This window comes from Juglans microcarpa x Juglans regia, chromosome 1S (assembly GCF_004785595.1).
Source record: "Juglans microcarpa x Juglans regia isolate MS1-56 chromosome 1S, Jm3101_v1.0, whole genome shotgun sequence".
Lineage (NCBI taxonomy): Eukaryota > Viridiplantae > Streptophyta > Magnoliopsida > Fagales > Juglandaceae > Juglans > Juglans microcarpa x Juglans regia.
In genome coordinates, this window is record NC_054595.1 from 25,204,321 (window position 1) to 25,224,644 (window position 20,324).

Sequence of the window (20,324 nt, forward strand, 5' to 3'; positions counted from 1 at the left end):
TTCGTAATTATAATATAATAAAATATAAATTATTATATGAAATATTTTCAAAATGTTCAATAAAATGAGATTTTATTTAAAATATTTAAATACATTTTTTGTGAATTTATATTTACAGTAATAACTTAAAATGAGGCTTCAACACAGATTTTGTGCCTCAATTTAACAATATCTTAAAAATTTATTTAAAATATAAATAATTTATTGTATTACTTATATAAAAAAAATCATTATATTAAATATTAAATTTAATATTATGGAGCTTTCCACGCGTCGAAAATTATAAAAATTATTTAAAATCTTATTTAATTAAATGGTGTTTATTATTTTTTTCAAAAATTTAAAAAAAAACATCTCATTTTTATTTTGGGGAGCCTTACATAGGGTGGGGGCCTTAGATAATGGCCTAAATGGCCTTACCATTGAGCCGCCTGACTTGAGTTATAGGATTTTAATTGTTACATCTTGCTCTCCTTGTATAAGATATTCATTCACTACAAGTGATAATTTACTAATAAAATTAGGATTTTGCCCAATTCTTTGAAAAAATGAATGAGTAGTTAGAAACTAACAACATCTAGACAATTGTTATTTAGAATGCTTTTTATTTGGTAAATTTTAAACTTGTTTTACAAATCAATAGTGAAAGAATGGGAAAAGAATGTACTAACTCTCGTTTGGATAGTGATATGAGATGAGATGATTTTAGATAAAAGTTAAAAGTTGAATAAAATAATGTTAGAATATTATTTTTAAATATTATTATTGTTTTGAGATTTGAAAAAGTTGAATTGTTTATTATATTTTGTGTGAGAATTTGATAAAATTATAAGAATAAGATGAGATGAATTGAGATGGATTCTCAATCCAAACGGGATAAGTTCTTCGTAACTGTTATGAGCGTGTAAATAAAAGAGTTGAGAAATTAATACAAAATGGATGTATAACTTATAAGTAAATCCAAAACATTTGCACCTTTATGAAATTTTATTCTAATGCAAGTTTGATTCCTCGTGCTTTGTATCCGTAGAGAGCAAGAGCAAAATTTGATTTTTTACGAGTGTCATAAACTCCTTTGCAGCTCAATAATTGCTTGAAAGTTGTTGAAGAACTAAGTCGGGGCTTTGATTTTGAAACCATTATAAATAATAAATTAAACGAAAACAATGTTAAAATTTATGATTCTCTCGTGTAAATGAATATTGGTTTGTTTTGCTATACAATTCAATAGTTTTGCTATTTGATCAAAATAGAGTAATAATACACGGGCAATGATATCCTCATACTTAATTTACTAATGATTTATTACACAGTTAGTTTTTTTTTTTTTTTTTTTTTCTCTTTTTGCTATTTAAATATGGATTAAAATTTATAGAATATAATCTTATTGCATAATCTAGAAGAAAATAAATTTAATTAATCAATATAATCATGTAATTTAATTAAAAAATTTAATTTTCTAAAAATTGACTCAAAAAGTAAAACAATGTCAATTTTTATAATTAAATTTATTTTTAATCAAGTTACATGATAATATTGGTTGATTAATAACTCGATGGTAAAGAAAATGTAAGGCTATTAGTATCCATAATGCACATACAATCATTTTTATGACTCTTAATATAATTACATTTTAAAATGAGATTTCTTTTCTGTAAAATTATTTTACTTTTATAAATTATTTTATAAAAATATATTTAATTTAAAACATAATTATATAAAGAGTTGTAAAATAGACTGTATGTCTATCTTTTTACTTAAAAATAATGGCAATGTCCAAATAACCACGTCAGGAACTAATCTTCCTTAATTTTATTGTCTTAATTTGGTATAGGAAAAAGCATACAGTTGAATGGAGAAATAGTTATTTATTAGACATTACAATATTTCAGAGTTACTAATTTTTTGAAAAAAAAAAATCATAATTTTTAAAAATATTAAAATAATTTGGGTGGAGCAGGCATCTACACAAAAAGCTACGGGTCAGAATCCCCGAGAGTGGCATTTAGGGGTGTTCGATGTTCATTCTCCTAATAGCATTAAAATAACATAAATAAACATTCCACATATCGAAAATACACCCGCAATCTCCTCTCCAGTACACACGATGAAACTCATTCATGGATGTAAAATCAAGCTTTTCCGCTCTTGTCGACTTTTGTCCTGTTTTCTTGGGAATTTTGCTGTTGTCCGAACCCGATTTGGGGTTTAACCATAATTGATATTCTCCCATCCGTTGTTGGGTTGGTCATAATTGATCTTCAAGAACCCAAGTGTACCCACAAGAAGAGAAATCACGTCCAGATTCCATGGCTGATGGCCCCTGTTCTTCTCTCCGGGAAATGCACCTCACTCGGTCACCACACGCATGACCCGTCTATCTTTTTATAAGCCCCGAAATATCCTCTCCCTAATTTATACTCCAAAATTCTATTCTCTAAACACACCACCTCCCCAAGTTTCCCTTTCACACAATTCTCCCCAATCCATCTTTCCCCTTTCTCCCTACTTTTTTAACCCCCACAAAGAATCAAATTCTCGAACAGCTTCAGGGCCGGAACAAGCATGACCTCCTACGGCACCATTCCGACCTCTTCCCCACCCGGACCGTCCACAAACCTTGAGTACATCTCGCGTGCCAAAGAGAGAATCAAAACCGGGCTCGGAACTCGCCGTCCATGGAAGCTCATGTTCAACTTCCACTCCTTTGGCATCCCCGCCAGCGTCGCCGACGCCATAGCCAGGGTCCGCACCAACGTTGCCTTCTTCCGCATGAACTACGCCATCGTGGCGCTGCTGATTCTTTTCCTCAGCTTGCTGTGGCACCCAATCTCGCTTATCGTGTTCGTGGTAATGATGGCCGTGTGGCTGTTCCTGTACTTCTTGCGCGATGAGCCGCTGGTGATCTTCAACCGGACAATCGATGACAGGGTGGTGCTGATTGTGTTGGCCGTGCTGACGGTGGTGTTCTTGTTGTTGACGCACGCGACGGTGAATATCCTGGTGGCGCTGTTGATCGCAGTGGTGGTGATACTGGTGCACGCGGCTGTGAGGAAGACCGACGATTTGTACTCGGACGAAGAGGCTGCTGGCTTCACTGGATCTACTTAATTAATTCCGCTTCCTTTTCATCTAGTTTCTTTTTTCTTTTTCTTTTTTAAATTTTCTGTAATTTTCCACCAATTTGCTTTTGTTTTATTCCAGTTTTTTTTATGACTTTTAATCGATGAAATTTGTTGGTATAATTGGTCATGCTACGTATTTTTTGGGTGCTTTGAAGGGGTGGTTCAAATCTTCTCCGACTTCTTTGGGAAGCCACAAAGGGTAATATATTTAATTTTTTTTTAGGTTTTTTTTAAAGAAAAAATATATTTACAATCGTGATTTGTGCAATCGTTATGTAATCATTTTAAAAAAAGTGAATAAATGTGAAATTCATATGAAAAAAATTAATTTTTTAATAATTTTCAAAGCGATTACACGACATTTACGTACTTCGATTGTATATAGAATTATTATTTTTTTAAATGTAACTTTACAAAAAAATAAAAATAAAAGACAACACCAGCAATGCATTATGCAAGATGTGATGGTCCCATTACAAAAGAAAAATTTTATTTATCATCTAAACATACTATTTTTTATTTATTTATTTTTAGCTTATCAAATATGTGATATATAAATTATGAGTAGAAAAATTCAATTAATTTAAGAAAAATAAAATCAAAAACAATTTTTTAAAAAAAAAGTATTGGTGTGTGGGGTGATAAGTAGCAAAATTTATATATTTTTTTAAGTTTAAAATAAAAATTATATTATCACAATATTTTAATTTTATAATACTTTTATTCTTTTTTTTTTATTTTTAAAAATTTAATATAACATCTTTACACAAATCATTTTATTAAAAATAAGGAGTTGGGTTCTTAACAAAGATTTGAGCAACGTGTAGTAGAGCTGGATGTTGTTTGTCTTTATTTTCTACTAGAAATGTCTGGTAATCGAATTCTCCGACACTCCCTTTTTCAATAAAAACGAGTAATGTTGTTCAATTTCGGACCATCCACTAACCATTATTTTGGAGGGATTTTTTTTTTTTTTTCTAGATTGATTAAATGAGGGTTATATTTAAAACATCAAGCTACGACAAGAAGATTTCAAAGATGATCTTTAAAGATCTTAACTACGTGTAGTTAGTTACTCAGGCATGATAAAAAAAGGTGAACCAGCATCTGAGCCATCCCCTTTCATTCTGAACAAACATATAAATGTGTTGTGCATACCTTGCGTGTCATCTGCACATTCACATCCCACTCTGATAATGCATAGGCAAACCATCACAGACAATAGAAAAAATATATTCATCGTCTATTTTCTCATCATCCCATGATTTGATATTAGATGACAGGTTTACAAGTGAGATAGAATATATAACCCCAGACAATATATATTGAATAATTCTTTCCATCAGTTACTATTCACTACCTCACATTCTATGAAAAACGCCCGACTATGGGAAAAAAAAAAAAAAAAAAAAAAAGACTATCAGGTGTGAGGTGTGGGAGTGAATAGTGGCTGATGTATAGCAAAACCCTATATTCATTCACCGAAGTTTGAACGCGGCCATTTCAAACCATTTTCTTCATTTCCAAAAGAATTACAAGACCTTGCTACATTCCCTACTACCCCTTCTGTACATAACCAAAATATAAACGGGAGAAGAAAATACTAAACAGAAACAGAAGATTAAGAAACAAAGAGATTAAGAGAGAAGGAGAAGAGAGATTAACATAATTTGGCGTGCCATTACTTGGCAATAGTTATGAAGGGGTGAGGTTGTTTACGAATGATCATCACATAAAGTCCTTCTTGCCTTATTCCTCTCCCAACAAGGTGGCCTTGGACTATCAAGAGACAGCTTCCCGCTAAGCCCTTCCATTGCCTCTAGCTCTTTCGTTAGGTGACCGCTATATTGTTGTTGTTGCTCTGCGAAAATCCGACCACTCCTGTTTCCTACATCATATCCAGGTGTTGACATGTAACTAGGGTCCATGACCATGTCACCTTCCAATATGCGGAGCACCTTCACCACAAGAAGGTAAAATAGGTAAACGAAAGATGACAGTGACAACTGGCTCAACTTTGCAAGTATGCAAGGAAATACTGTAAGATAATTTAAAGCAAGTTTTCAGAAATTCAAAGCCCACTTCATGACAGTACTTCTTCCTATACCTATGAACTTCCCCATTGAAATTTATCCCAAAACCCATAAAATACCTACAGCGAACCTGCTTTCTCCCAAGAAACAGGCTCCCACTGATCGTACAACATTCAAAAAATATAATAAAATAAAAAATCTAGCCTTTTGGCCACTAGTTTGATTCCTACTTCCATCCAATTGTCCTTCTTTCTGACTTCTTTATCTCCGATTCTAGCTTGCAAAATAGGAAACCCTATAGGCAAGCAACTTGTTCCCACGTCTGATTAGTGTTTCTTCTGGGTGATATTTGCAAACTATGCGTTGCCTATCACCAGAGAAACAGGATTTCAACATGACATGCTGGCGTTTTTAACCTTTCCCCAGTGTTTAATCAAAATTAAGGAGCGATAAATGTTATCTTTTAATGTTCTCTCTACCTGTGACATGCGAGGCCTAGAATGAGGATCCCTCCGTATGCATAAAGATGCAGCATGCAGCATGCAATACACCTCATTTTCTGAATATCGATTCCCCAATTGTGGATCAATAAGTTCCTCAATGGCATATTCATCCAACAATGGGCGTGCCTGCACCAAATCCAAAAGCATATGTAAATCACAAAGAATCAACCAAAGAACCTACAGCTGGAGCAACCACCACAAAATCTACAATTTCGATTTTCTATTTGGCCTTGTCAGGAGTTAAGCATGTTTCTGGGCACTATTTTTTATTTCTTACATTACTAGGCATGCACTCACAAGAAAGCATGACATGCCATTATGGATCAACAGAAAAATAATTAGAATGCAATAAACCGTACCCATTCCGTTAGACACTGCTGGCCCTTGGGACGGTAGAGGTCTACTGCTTTTCTTCCTGTAACAAGTTCCACCAATACAACCCCAAAAGAGTAAACATCGGCTTTTTCTGTGATTTGGCCACTTTCTGCATATTCTGGAGCCAAGTACCTACAGCGCAGCAGAATGGCTCATGGGATTCTATAATTGAATGGGGAAATTATAAGATAAAAACAAAAGTTGTCATTCTTACCCAAATGTTCCAATTACTCTAGTTTCCACACCCGTGTCTCCATCAGGCTGCCACCTTGCCAGGCCAAAATCCCCAACCTTGCAAAGCACAAGTTGGACCAAGATGACAACACTAAACAATTTCTCTACACGGTGAAAAGTGTAATAACACAATTGACAACTTGAAAAACATCTAAAGCAACATCTCAATATCAAGGGGATCTTTAAAATTTGAAAAAAAAGGCTCTGATTGATGTTTAAGGACGCTACAGCGAAGAACGATGTCTTCAGATTTGACTTTCTCCAAATTAGATAGGACTATATGAAATTGACATACCAGTGGTTCAAAATCATGGGTGATGAGGATGTTGTTTGGCCGCATGTCACGGTGAACAATGCAGCCCACCCTGCATTCTTCATGAAGATATCGTAGCCCCCGAGCAGCTCCCACAGCTATTTTGTGCCGTGCAGACCATTCTAATGGATCTTGATGCCGTCCTGTAACGAAGCCGAATCCTTGTGACATTGACAACTAGAGTTGCCAGCAAAAATTTAACTTCTGAAACTTAATTCTAATTAATGCTAAAAATCTGAGATGATAATGATGTGTAAATAAAACTGTTAATAATTATATTAAAAAGAGAATGAGTAGGTCTTAAAGGCAATTAAGTGAAATATTTTTAAGTTTGTTCAGATTTCTTTACATGCAACATCAAGTTCAGAAGCAGCATAATAAGAGGTTCCACATTGTACCTGCCAAAGTTCATATGCTTTAAGCTGTGTTTTAAAAGAAAAATATTTCAGTAAATGAAATAGCATTACGGTCTCAAGTTGACCCCCCCCCCCCCCCCCCAATTCCAATAAAATTACCATATAGATGAGAATCCAGTGACCCATTGCATATATATTCATATACCAGCAACCTTCTTCTGTCCTCAATACAGAACCCAATCAGCATGACAACATTTCGGTGCTGAGCACAGCTCAGAACTTCTACTTCTGAGCAAAATTCAAGATCCCCCTGAGAACTAGCCAATTTGTGTTGCTTGACAGCAACTGCCTGGCCATCAGGTAATACACCTCTATGAACAGATCCAAAACCTCCTTCTGCCAAGAAATTGGCTTGTGAAAATCCACCTGTAGCAAGCTCCAGTTCAGCATAGCTAAACCACCTTGGAGGTTTTCCAAAAACAGGTGCCTTGTGTTGACATATAGAACACAATGGAGGGGGGCCAAGAGGTGCATTTCTCGATAAGGATACTGCTTCTCTCACATTTCCACTGAAGTCTATATCAGTTCCATAGTTCAGCATTCCAATTTCAGCTTCTCCATCAAGTTTTGAGAACTTCTCTAGTAAAGCTTTGGATTTTGATGTTTGAGGCTCATCAATATGTCTCTTTGAGCTTCCATCTATGTGTTGTGAGGGTTGAAGATTAGAACTTAGAAATTCAGCCATCCACGGCTGGAACCTTAAACTTGATGAAGAGGAAGATAAATGGTCACTGTCTGTGTCTGAATTGGTATCATTGGGATCTTGGTTTTGTTTAATGACTAGTGAATCATCTTTCTTAAGATCTCCATTCATCTCTGAGATGAAAAATGGTGAAGTTCCTGGATCTGAGCTTGAAACTGATGAAGCTCCAGCTTCAGTGGCTGTAAAAGGTGTCCCTAACTCTGGACTACTAGTTGGAGTCACGAATGGCCCTCGAATAGAATTTAAGGAATCATTCTTCCGTTTAGAATGTTTTTTAGATGCTTCATCTAGCTCAGAAGGTGAAGGACGAGCTATTTCAGGCTGTTTCTTAAGTGATCCAACCAAATTCAAGCGAAGTACTTTTGGCTGGGAACGCTTCATAACCACAATGTTGCACTGCAACTCTTCCATGCATCGTTTTTCCTCATGCTTGAGCTGTCTGTTCAAAAAGAGTTGATTGAATTAGACAGGCCAGAGTACACAATGAAAAGTAAGAATATAAATTCTATCTCAAGATATCAAAAGGAAAGAACTAATGAAGACCTCATGCCCCTCAGAAGCTTAGACATATAGGCCGAATTAGAATGTAAAAAAAGGAAATAAAATATTACTTGTCTATTACAACCCAACTGGCTTGAGCTCTTTTGGCCTCCGCAGCCACTGCACCGCAAGGTGATCCAGAAACAATTTTTATCGTGACATTTATCTACAAAACAGAATCAGTTTGAGAAACATGGAATTGACACCCGGAGAAGCAAATTTTTGAAGATTCGAAATAAATATTACCTTATTTGGATTATAAACATCATGAAGTTGAAGGATCATTTGGGAGAAAGAATCTGTAATTTCACAGTTCTGCTCTGAACTTGACATAGAATGAGATTTCCTGTGACCACCAGCACAGTCCCCAGTAAATCTGGGGAAAACCCATAGTTTTCTTCCTGAAGAATTGTGGCAAAATAAACTTGTCAGTTGGCGTTTATCTATCAGTCAGAAAAGTTGGAAAATGAAAAAGAACTCGCAGGAATTTCTGGACCTTGAAAGTTGAAACCGAAGGTTTCAGTGTGACAACGGGTTCCCTAAACCACCATTAACATAATAACTCTACTAGCCAAACGAATGATGGATTTAATTACTTATGTCAAAAAATTTTTAGTTTCCCGAAAGCAAACTATAATTGCAGTGTAGAGGAGGGAGGACCCAAGGTTCACGTGATCTTCATAAACTGCAATAAATTCTGGGCCAGGCAAGGAAATCCAGCCCCAACAACCCAAGAAACAGAATAGGTATCACATTCCTTGACATTAATTGAAAGTGATCCAATAGTAGCAACGTTGACCAGCAGTGTGGAAAATGCGAATTACTTTTCCAGAAAACCAAACATTAAACCAAAATAGATTCGAGAGGAATCAACATAAAGATTAACATCCTCAGAAACATAGAAGGGAAAGGAATAAAAGGAAAGCACCAATTATAATAAAGGTGCCAAAGCGATATGAAAAAGTATTCCAATAACAGGCATTAACACATCCATCACTAGCAATTACTGAAATTTGATAAGAAAAGGAGTACAAATCAAAAGGAGGCAAGGAAAACATACCGGAACTTTGCGAAGGGACAACCACAAGCAATGTAATACAGTCCCCGGGTTGAACAACATGGGTCAAGGCCCACACCAGAGCTGTCTTGGGAATTTCCTTCGATGCCTTAACCGCAACGACAACCTTCTCGGCTCCATCCGAGCCTTTCTCCTGCTTCCCTCTCTTCTGTTCTTGACTCATGGACAATACAATTACGAAGAAACCTTTTTGTTCAACAGATCCAATTGTTGAAACCCATCAGAACCATTTCAATACAAGGACGGAAGCACATCAGCACATGAGTAAAGCGACACGAACAAAACCACAAGGATTATTACTCTGCCCCCACCATGTTGGGTTCCAAGACATGTACGAACGACATGCTCATCGTTCCATTCCGAACTAGCAGAGCAACAGATGACAAGACCCCTTTCACCGTTTCACACGAATCCCTTTTGTAAACCCCCCTCCTCACGTCACTTTTCCCTGCGCTGAACCAGTGAACTGTTGGAATAAAAATTCTCAAAATGGCAATGTCGTCATTGGATCTAGTTACCCTTTTCGCTCAAAAAGAAAGAACCAGGATTGAAGCCTCGAACGTAAGAGAATCCGAACACTGGTATGCAAACCGATACAAAACACAAGACGACACAACTGTGAAAGTAGAAGTCCGGCGAGCGTTCAAATCAATTGGTCAAAACGGTGAGACACACAGCTTTAAAGGGTAAAGTAAACTGTCAGAATTTGGATGCAACTCGGATTGTTTTTTTTCCCCTGGAAACGAAATTAAGAAAACGTAGGCCAAAGATTCCACTACTGAATCCAGTACTAGGAGTGCTCCATGTCAAACCAAAATACAATCAAATCAAGGAAATGACCAGAGAGGCGGAGAGGCAGTATAATGACAGTAAATCTCCGCAAAAAAGTTTCACTGGCTGGGAAAATATCAAACTAAGTCTGGTTTCAAAACTCCACCGTCTGCTAGCACTGCACAACCCGCATTAAAAATCTGGTCGTCATCGCTACCGTGAAATTGAAGACAATATTTGTTAGGTTCCTGAGAAACGGTAGGAAACTTCAGGAAATAATTTTAAGTAGCGCGAACATGCATACACACACACACATTTAGCAGCAAAGCCTTACAAATTTATCGGCTAAGAAAAATGTACATATAAAAAGAGTACCAATCAAGAAGAAAACATGAAGAAAAAAACACACAAAGAAGAGATAGTTATACTGTTTTCTTCTACTCCTTTCACGTCAGATCAGAGCAGAACGCAAACACGTACTAAAGCAAGAAAGATTGAATTTGAAACCCAGAGAGAGAGAGAGAGAGAGAGAGTCCATCACCCCCACCACTACATGCACACAAATATATGCACCTCTTATTATCTGTGTCTGCAAAATGAGTCACAGACTCACAGTCACTTGGGTTCCGCTGATTTCTCTGTGGATCCCCCAAGTTGGGGTACTCTTGACTATATCAATACCCCTGGTTTTGGACTTTATTTCGGAATTAGCCCTTCCAAGCTTCCACACAGTCGTGGCCTGAATGACACGGCGTCGTTTATATCTCGGATATTTCAGATTTGAAAATTGTGCTGGCGCGGCTGAGGAATATCTGGCTTTTGACGGAAAGGTAAAAGTTCAGCCCGGTATACTTTTATTTCAAATTAAAGAATGGTATAAAATTATAAATATATATCCCCTTCAATTTCTAAAATCTTGTACTACTATTCAATAGTATTATTAAAAAGTAAAAATAAATATTTTTAATAAATAAATTTTATAAAAATAATTTATAAATTCTACTTTACTTCAAACTTTTATTAGAACTGTTAAAACATATGATCTGATGACATAACACTCAAACTTTTAAAATAAAAGCCTTGGATTCGATTACTCACATAATAATAAATAAATAAATAATTCTACGCGAGTTTAGCACAAAAATAAATAGAAGCGCTCAATGCTTTCCTTTGCAAAACCCCGTCTTCAGCGCACAGGCCCAATCCCACAATCGTAAATAACACCTGAAATATACCCTTTCGCAAACCCCGTTGTGATCTCTCAACCATACGCCCAGCGCTCACAATAGCATTCCTGGCGCCACCATGCCCACCTCCAACTACATTACGATAGGTAGTACCACAGATCTGCCCCACCACCGTTACCAATCGCCGTCTGGGGTTAGATAATAGTTCGCCAGTCACCCCACCCATCACCTTACCTGTCACGTTCACCCGTTTCCCCCACGCGAATGTTTACTCCGTCACCTCCCCACGCAAAACCCCATAGGCCGCCTGCTGTTACCCTAGACTCCCCCTTGTAAACTGTAACCCAACCAATGCTTGATTTATCATTTATCTCCTCTGCATGGGGACTGCGACTTAACGACGGCGTATCGGTCGCTGACACGTGCTCAGGATCCTACAGCTTTCGAACCTGCGAAACACTTGATTACTCCGTGCGTTTCGAGGACTTGACTTTTACGTTGTTTTATGAACACTAATTTAATGCTAATTTTACGAAATGAAATAGTTTTTTTGTCTTATGTCTTAGCTTGCTAATTAGTTATACAAGGGAGACAAAAGCATATCTGGGAACGTGTCAGTTAAAATACTGTTATCGACCGTACGATTTTTTAAATTTTTTTTATAAAATTTTACCCATTATTTCCTTATCACCCCACACTAAACTCGACTAGTTTAGGAATAATAAAACTATACAAAATAAAAAATAAAAAATAAAAAATAAATATAAATATAATGTGTATTATATAGAGATGATGAGTAATAAATTATTTTTTTAAAATTGAGATTGTTAAATGATGGTGCCATCTGACTTTTTATTCAAATTCAAGTGAATAAATTATTCGAATTGTTAATTTTTATCAAATATATAGTGTATAAATGATGAATAGAAAAGTTTAAATGATTTAAAATAAATAAAACTGACAATAATTTTTAAAAATTAAAAAAAAAAATATAGTATATAATATGTTGAGATTATGAATTGCAAACCTCTTACTCGAATTCACAAGAAGGAATTGCTCAATTATTACAAAATTATATATACAACAAAACTAAATGAGAACGAGTACCATATGCGTGTAAAAGATTTTATAATAAAAAATAAATTTATAATTTGATATATTAAATATTAATTTATAAATAAAAAAATTGTAGTTAAATTATTTTTTTTAAATATTTGTGTGAGGGTGTGCGGAACTTGGCTTTTCGAAGTGAGGTCAGTTATTTTAGAAGCGGCATCTTACTACATTCCAAACTAATCAGCTGCCTAATTTATCTTACATTAATATGTAAATTATATTTTAGACTTTAGCAATTAATTAAATTAAGTTGATTGCACGCAAGCACGTCCGAAAGTTCTCTTTGTCTTTTAGTTGGATTTATTAAATGGGGACAAGGACCCTCAATTTCATAAGCTCGTCAGACACTGAGAATTTTTTATAATTAAAGTTAAATCCTGTTTTCAAACCGATAGTTTGTATTTATTTATTTTTTAAATCCCCGTAGTATATCTAATATAAACAAAGACCTGATTTTGTTGACTGGAATATGATTCATTGTTTGAGAATTTGGATCTATCCTTCGAGGTTCTGCTTAAACTAGGGCATGTTTAGATGCTTAAATCAAAAAAATATTATAAAATTTTGTGAATAATATTGAAATAATTTGAATAAAATGCTTTATTGAATTTTAAAAAATGAAAGGAAAAAATAATTGAATAAAAATATGTTGCAAATAAGTATTGTATTGAGCTTTGTGAGAGTGGGTGGATAAAACTTAAAAAAATTGTTTTAATATAATTTTTTAATATAATTTTTATTTTAATTTTGTAAAATTTATATTGATTATTGTGTTTTGTTTTGAAATTTATAAAATTTGTATTGATTTTTATTTTTAAGTAATGATTTGGTAACAATTAGATAAAAAAATTTAAAATTAGAAATTAGAAAAATACTTTGTATTCGAGTAATATTTGTAAATAAAGTTATGAGAAATTTTGAAATTTTTCTAAGTTTTCATATTTGGCAAACATGCCCTAAATATTTAATAATGGCTAAATAACTCATTATAAGTGACTATTTTTCTTTCACTTTTAAATTCTATCATTTTGGCACAAAAGGAGGATACTCGGAGTTATTTCTTATTAGACGTTGAATAATATTATAAAATTCACTTCAAGTTCATATCTCTCACTCATTCTAAATCATACAATTCATCTACAAACTTCGAGGGATCTTAATTTCCTTAATGATGTTTTGAGTTTAGAGGTTTTGAGTAAAGAGAGTATTATATGAATTATTTTTTATAGAGTTTTACTATTCATCATTCTACACATTACACTTATTTTTATTTATGTTAAACTAATTAAATTTGTCTTCTCATCATCTCTACACTACATACTTGTTAAGGATAAAAAATTATGAATGGTGTAAGGATGATTGATGAGTATAATTTTATTTTTAAAATATTTACTGAGTATGTTTGACAAATTAGTATAATGAAAACGTCTCGTTTTATTAATTCTCACTTGATAAGTGTTATTTATTATATTTTAGTATTATATTCTCATTCTTTCTTAATATTAACATTAAATAAATGAAAAACTATATGACTTATTTTTAAAGAAATGTATAAAAATAAACTTACAAATTGATGTGTTTTGATATTGTACTTTAGATTATAAAATAAATTTTTTACAAAATAAATTTAAAGAATTTTATGAAATCACATAAATATATAAATTTATTTTATATAACTTCTTTATATATATATATATATATATATATATATGTAGCAGTTACCCTCAAAACTAATAAAAAACACGAAAATTGAAAGTACAACTAATAGTAATTTTGTTATATACTATCCAATTTCCTAGAAAGCAGTGAGTAGTATGGTATGACAGTTGTATTTATTTCTACTCTGGAATTTTTAGGTATCTTGGGATAGGCGTTTCTAAAATTGAAATTAAGTACCTTTATTCGTTGGGAAAGTAAAGTCTATTTATCTAAGAGTAATGATAGCTTTCTACTCTTTTATTATCTATTTATTATTTATAATATATTTATTTATTTTTATCATTTTTTAAAGTATTTTTTTAACATATTTAATTATTAAAAAATTTTAAAAATATATAAATTTATTAATAATCACTTTCTTAACAATTAAATAAAATAAAAAATAAAAAGTATTAAATATTAAAAAAATAAATAGATAATAAAAGATAATAATTATATCACCTTCCTTATTTAAGGGTTGCCAAAATCATACTCTTGATTTTGACCAGACAAGCTTACCCAAAAAAATAAAAAAACACAAAGAAAAATAAAGATTTTGACGATCCATCACACATCGGTCCTCTAAAGATAGTTGGCTCATTAAATGTAGCTGGGCCTTTCTTGTCTTTAAAGCTACTGATCTACAGCTCAGAATGCCCAGTCCATCACAAGACACTCTGACATGCCCACGAGAACAGCTTTCCAACTTCCTTTTGTTTTGATAAGACCAGCTTCAATTATTTATCCCCCGTTTCCGCAATTTTTTTCCATTAAAACGTGATATTATTCTCCGTGCCTTTTTTACAGCTGAGTAATGTTGGATATAATTTTAATATATTTAATTTAAAAAATATATATGTAATATATTATTAAAAATTATTTTTATATATAAATTTCAGACTTATTTAAATTTTAAAAAAATATATGCGAAATTTGTATATTTTAAAATTATAAATATTATTATTCTTCTCATTTTCAGTATGAGTGATATATCTAAATAATTAATATAAAAATGAGTGAGAGGTGACAAATTGATTAGCATTGAATTGCTCACAACGAAAAAAAAAAACATGTCGTGCCCAACTGTATTTCATCTTATTAACAGATGTTCTGTATGGACATGGAATGTGTTTGTCGTTTATTGCTGGTTTGCGTATCTTTGATTGCAGAGGACGGGCATAGAAAGGTTTCAATGACAATTCTATTTTTGACAAGTTGTTGGATTTAAGTTAATGTTTTGACTTTTACGGCAATAGCCTAGTCTAGAACATAATATTATAAAAATATATATATATTTTCAAGCCAGTGTATAATAAAATATTTACTTGACATACACGCAACATTTTGAATAATTATTTTTGTAAAATGATAATACTTTTTTTTAATATTTTTAAGATAAATTTACAAAATTATATTTCATTAAAATAATTACGTGTTTATCAATTTCTAATATTACAGCTTAGTTAAAATTGGTGTGGATGCATCTAACAGAAAAAAAAGTCTCTCTCTCTCCTCCAGTAGGCGACAGAGGAGAAGTTAGTTAGTCTCCTTTATTCTCGTGTAGAGTAAGGGGAGCTGAAGTTAGCCATTGACGGTGGTGGTGAAGATCGAAGATGGAGGAAATTGAAGTCAAATGGGAGCGATTAAGACTGGATGATGAGGAGAGCATTCTGATAACTGTGGATTTGGGAAATATGGAGGAATTACGGAGAAAGGGGGAAAAGAGCTTAGTTGGGAAAATATGCTCAGATCGAACGATCGGTAAGGAAACTGTGAGGAAGATGATGGAGAAGATCTGGCGAGTAAACATGAGTATGGAATTTACTGAGATTGGAACAAATACTTTTGTGGTTACCTTTGCAAACCGTGGAGATAGAAACAGAGTTCTTGCGGGATGCCCATGACTGTTTGACAATCATATGTTTGCCCTTAAACCGTTTGATGGAAGTACGCAGGCTCACCTTTTGGATTTCACAATGGCAACCTTTTGGATCTAGATGTACAACCTGCCGCTTGGAGGAATGAATTGCAAGAAGGGGGAATTGATTGGTAAATCCATTGGGAAGGTTCTAGAAGTGGAAGGTGAGGAGAATGAGGTGGCTTGGGGTCGCTTTCTGAGGGTGAAGGTGGAGTGCGAGCTTACAAAATCTTTAGCCCGAGGAAGAACAGTGAGTTTTGAAGGAAAGCAGCTTTGGATTCCATTTAGGTATGAAAACCTACCTAGAAAATGCTTTCGGTGTGGTTGTATAATGCACTCAAAGAAGGGGTGTTTGGGTGGAGAATTGGGGGATATAAATGAAGATATTGACTCAAAACAGTTTGGAGTTTGGATGAGGGCCTCAACAGTTAGACTTAATCGGGCAGATAGGTAACCAAAAGCTCCGGGAATGAGAAGGAATTCCACTAATACTGATCAAGGGGAAAATGGAGAGGAGGTGACAGGTGGAGGTGTATTGAGGAAGGAAAAGGGGAGCATGGAAGATGGTATTGAGACAACAGAGGTGGTTGAGATGACTCAAGGGGTTGAGAAGCAGAAGTTGATCAAAGTAGAACAAACTTTGGTGCCAAAAACAGTGAGCTCAACAGAAGATCCTAAGGAGGTCCTCTCACTTGCTACTGATAGTGAATCCAACTCAGCAAGCTTAATGAATGTTAATGAACAAAAGAAGGGAAGAGCTAGTAACTGGAAGAGGAGGGCTCGTGTCCTTAAAACCTATGGTGAGTCTCAACCTTCTAATTTGATTTTGAAAAGAAATGCTATTGATAATGCAGACGGGATGAGAACTACGGAGAGAAGGGGAAAAAAATTGAGAAGGGGAAGTGTTGGGATGGAAGGTATGGATTCAAATTGTATGGTGGAGGCTACTGAGCAGCCCCACCAAGACCAATGAAAACCTTAGTATGGAACTGCCGAGGGCTTGACAACCCACGAACAATTCAAGACCTTAACCTCATGGTTAAGGAAAGGAGGCCAAGCTTGATTTTTCTAATAGAAACAATGGTGAAAGCAGGAAGAATAGAGGGGTTAAAAAACAAGTTAAAAATTGAGGGCCGTTTTGTGGTTGATTCTTTAGGAAGGAAGGGAGGTTTGGTTCTCTTTTGGACTAGTGAAGTTTTGGTGGAGATTATCAATTTTTCTCAATGGCATATTAATGCCATGGTTAAAAATGATAATGGAAAAGAATGGTTGTTTACTGGTTTTTATGGGCACCCAGAGGCTGCCAAGAGGAAGTTCACATAGGAGCTATTGTCCAGTTTAAAACCTAGGGAGGGAAGAGCTTAGTGTGTGGCGGGGGACTTTAACGAGATTTTGACACAAGATGAAAAGAAAGGGGGACAGATGAGACCTGAGGGTCAGATGAGGATGTTTCGTGATGCTTTAGAAGTAAATGAGCTATTTGATATGGGCTATGTGGGGGATTGCTTTACATGGAGTAATGGTCATGCTGATCATACTTTTACAAAAAAAAAGATTAGACAGATATGTAGCAAATAAGGAATGGAGAGGAAGCTTTCATTTAGTCAAGGTGGAAGGTCTAGTTGCAAGAAATTCAGACCATAAACCTTTGCTAATGACTGCTAGTATTGAAAAGTTTAAGGAGAGGAGAAGAAGATTTCTATTTAAATTTGAGGCCAGCTGGCTAAAGGAGGATGATTGTGAGGGGGTTGTGAAAAAAGTCTGGGAAAAGAAGCATTTAACACTAGAGCCAATTAAACATGTGCAGAATCTGTTGTCAAAATGCAGTGATGAGTTAACAAAAGAATTCAGAAAGAAAGACAGGGAAATAGGAAGGAATCTATAGCAGTTAACAAAGAGGATAAAGGAATTGCAAGATATGGAGGGTCCCGAGGCTGTAGTTGAACTGAGAGAACTGCAAAAAGAGGTTGGGAAGTTGCTTGAGCAGGAGGATCTAAGATGGAAACAGAGGGCAAAGATGAATTGGTACAAATTGAGAGATAAGAATACAAAATTCTTCCATGCTTGTGCCAATCAGAGGAAGAAAATAAACAGAGTGTTGTTTGTGAATGATGCTCAATCAGTATTGAGAACTGAGGAAAATGAGATAGCTGAAGCTTTTAAGAGGCATTTTTCTGAAGTGTATATATCTGAATCCCCACCAAGGGAGGCTATTGAGGAATGTATATGCCCCATTGATAAAAGAATAACAAGTTATATGAATGAGAAGTTAGAAAAAAGCTTTAGTAAGGAGGAAGTGGAGGTAGCTTTGCGAGACATGGGTCCTCATAAATCTCTTGGCCCAGATGGATATGGTGCTTGTTTTTACCAAAACTTATGGGGGACTGTGGGTGAAGGGATCAATAAAGCAGCTTTGAGTTTTCTGAATGATGGCAAGTTTGAAAAATCTCTGAATTTCATGTACATAGTACATAGCATTGATTCCAAAGCTGTCTGAGCCTATGGTGGTGAGGGATTTCAGGCCAATAAGCTTGTGCAACGTCTTGTACAAACTCATTGCAAAAATGTTGGCAAATAGATTGAAGAAAGTGTTAAATGGTGTGATCTCATAGAATCAGAGTGCCTTCATCCCTGATAGATTAATCACGGATAACGTAGTGGCAGCCTATGAAGCACTTCACTCTATGAAAACCAGACTAAAGGGTAAGATGGAGACAATGGCCTTGAAGTTAGACGTCTCAAAAGCCTATGACAGAGTAGAGTGGTGTTACCTTGAGGCAATAATGGTGAAAATGGGCTTTGGAAGGAGGTGGATTAATTTGATCATGACATGCATTACCACTGTCTCCTATGTTGTGTTGCTGAATGGACAATCTGGAGAGGTGATTATTCCATCGAGAGGGCTGAGACAGGGTTGTCCCCTTTCTCCTTATCTTTTTCTATTATGTGCTGAAGGCTTGAGTGGTTTGATAAATGAGGCTGAAGGGCCAGGGTTGATTAAAGGAGTGGCAGTGGCAAGAGGTGGAGTAAAGCTTACTCACCTCCTCTTTGCTGATGACTGCATCATTTTTGGAAGGGCTTGTTGGAAGGAATGGGTGAAAATAAGGGGCATTTTGAAAATTTATGAAAGGGCGTCAGGGCAGTGCCTAAACAAATAGAAAACCACTATTATGTTTAGTTCAAATGGTAGGAAAAGGGATTGGGAAAGGATTATAACAGATTTGGGTGCTCGAGTTCAGAATAGCTTCGAAAAGTATCTAGGATTACCTGCAATGGTGGGGAAATCTAGATATGATACTTTTAGAGGAATCAAAGATAAAGTGTGGTTGAGACTGAGCTTCAAAAAAATGTGGTGGCCTTGGATTTAGGGAACTTGAGAGTTTCAATAAAGCTCTTCTAGCAAAGCAGTGTTGGAGAGTTTTTAAAAATCCTAAATCTATTACAGCCAGGGTCTTACATGACAAGTATTTTAAACTTTTTGGTTTGTTGGAGGCAAAGCTAGGTAGTAAACCTTCATTAATTTGGAGGAGTTTGTGGGGGGCTTTGAACTTATTAAAAGAGGGGCTTGTGTGGAGGGTTGGTAATGAGGAGAGTATAAAAATATGGGGTGATAGGTGGATTCCACAACTATCCTCTTATAAAATAAAATCTCCCATCAAGTGTTTAAATGAGGTTGATAAGGTGGCAGTGCTCATTGATGGAGATAAGGGGGAGTGGAAAGAGGAGTTGGTGAAAGAAGTGTTCAATGAGGTTGAGGCTAGGATTATATGTGGTTTACCTGTCAGTAGAGCTGGTAGGCCAGATAAACAAATTTGGGCACCTTTTAAGAGTGGGGTTTTCAATGTGAAATCTGCTTACCATTTTGAAATGCAGAGGAGGAAAGGGTTGCTAGGGGACTCCTCGAGGGTTTTTCTTGGAGATGAAGGATGGAATGGTGTTTGGAGATTAAATGTCCCGAGGGTTACAAAGCTTTTCATTTGGAAAGTTTTAAATAATTGCCTGCCAACTAGAAAGAACTTGCTTAAAAGGAAAATACTTGAAAATCCTTGCTGCCCTATATGTAATCAGTATGAAGAAACTATTTGTCATGTTTTATGGAGTTGTGTTGCAGCAGTGGATGTCTGGGCAGAAAATAGAAGTCCAGTTCAAAAATGGCCATCAGAAGAATAGGATTTTGGGTTTGTATGGAGGAAAATGTCACAATCTTTGAGTATGGAAGAATTGGAATTGACTGCTATAGTCTTGAGGAATATCTGGTTAAGGAAGAACAGATTTATATTTGAATCATGCTTCAATAGTCCTGCTAGTATCTTT

General features: G+C 35.0%; 2 protein-coding genes across 4 annotated transcripts; one reads left to right on the forward strand and one right to left on the reverse strand.

Moving 5' to 3' along the window:
- Positions 1-2,053: 2,053 nt before the first annotated feature.
- On the forward strand, positions 2,054-3,390 carry LOC121246231 (PRA1 family protein F3-like). Its single transcript, XM_041144316.1, has one exon. The coding sequence runs from the start codon at positions 2,566-2,568 to the stop codon at positions 3,109-3,111; it is 546 nt and encodes a 181-aa protein (XP_041000250.1). The 5' UTR covers positions 2,054-2,565; the 3' UTR covers positions 3,112-3,390.
- Positions 3,391-4,626: 1,236 nt separating this feature from the next.
- Positions 4,627-10,655, reverse strand: LOC121246224 (inactive protein kinase SELMODRAFT_444075-like). Of its 3 annotated transcripts, none has more exons than XM_041144300.1 (10): positions 10,520-10,655; positions 9,303-9,773; positions 8,489-8,643; positions 8,314-8,408; positions 7,099-8,141; positions 6,566-6,726; positions 6,251-6,327; positions 6,021-6,168; positions 5,638-5,787; positions 4,627-5,083 (listed from the first exon to the last, which is right to left on the reverse strand). In XM_041144300.1, the coding sequence occupies exons 2-10, from the start codon at positions 9,481-9,483 to the stop codon at positions 4,841-4,843; spliced, it is 2,253 nt and encodes a 750-aa protein (XP_041000234.1). In that variant the 5' UTR covers positions 9,484-9,773; positions 10,520-10,655; the 3' UTR covers positions 4,627-4,840. The 3 variants fall into 3 exon arrangements, with proteins under 3 accessions (XP_041000234.1, XP_041000235.1, XP_041000236.1); XM_041144301.1 differs by lacking the exon at positions 10,520-10,655 and having other exon boundaries at positions 9,303-9,527; positions 9,632-10,104; XM_041144302.1 differs by lacking the exons at positions 9,303-9,773; positions 10,520-10,655 and adding an exon at positions 8,739-8,849.
- Between the last annotated feature and the right edge of the window lie 9,669 nt (positions 10,656-20,324).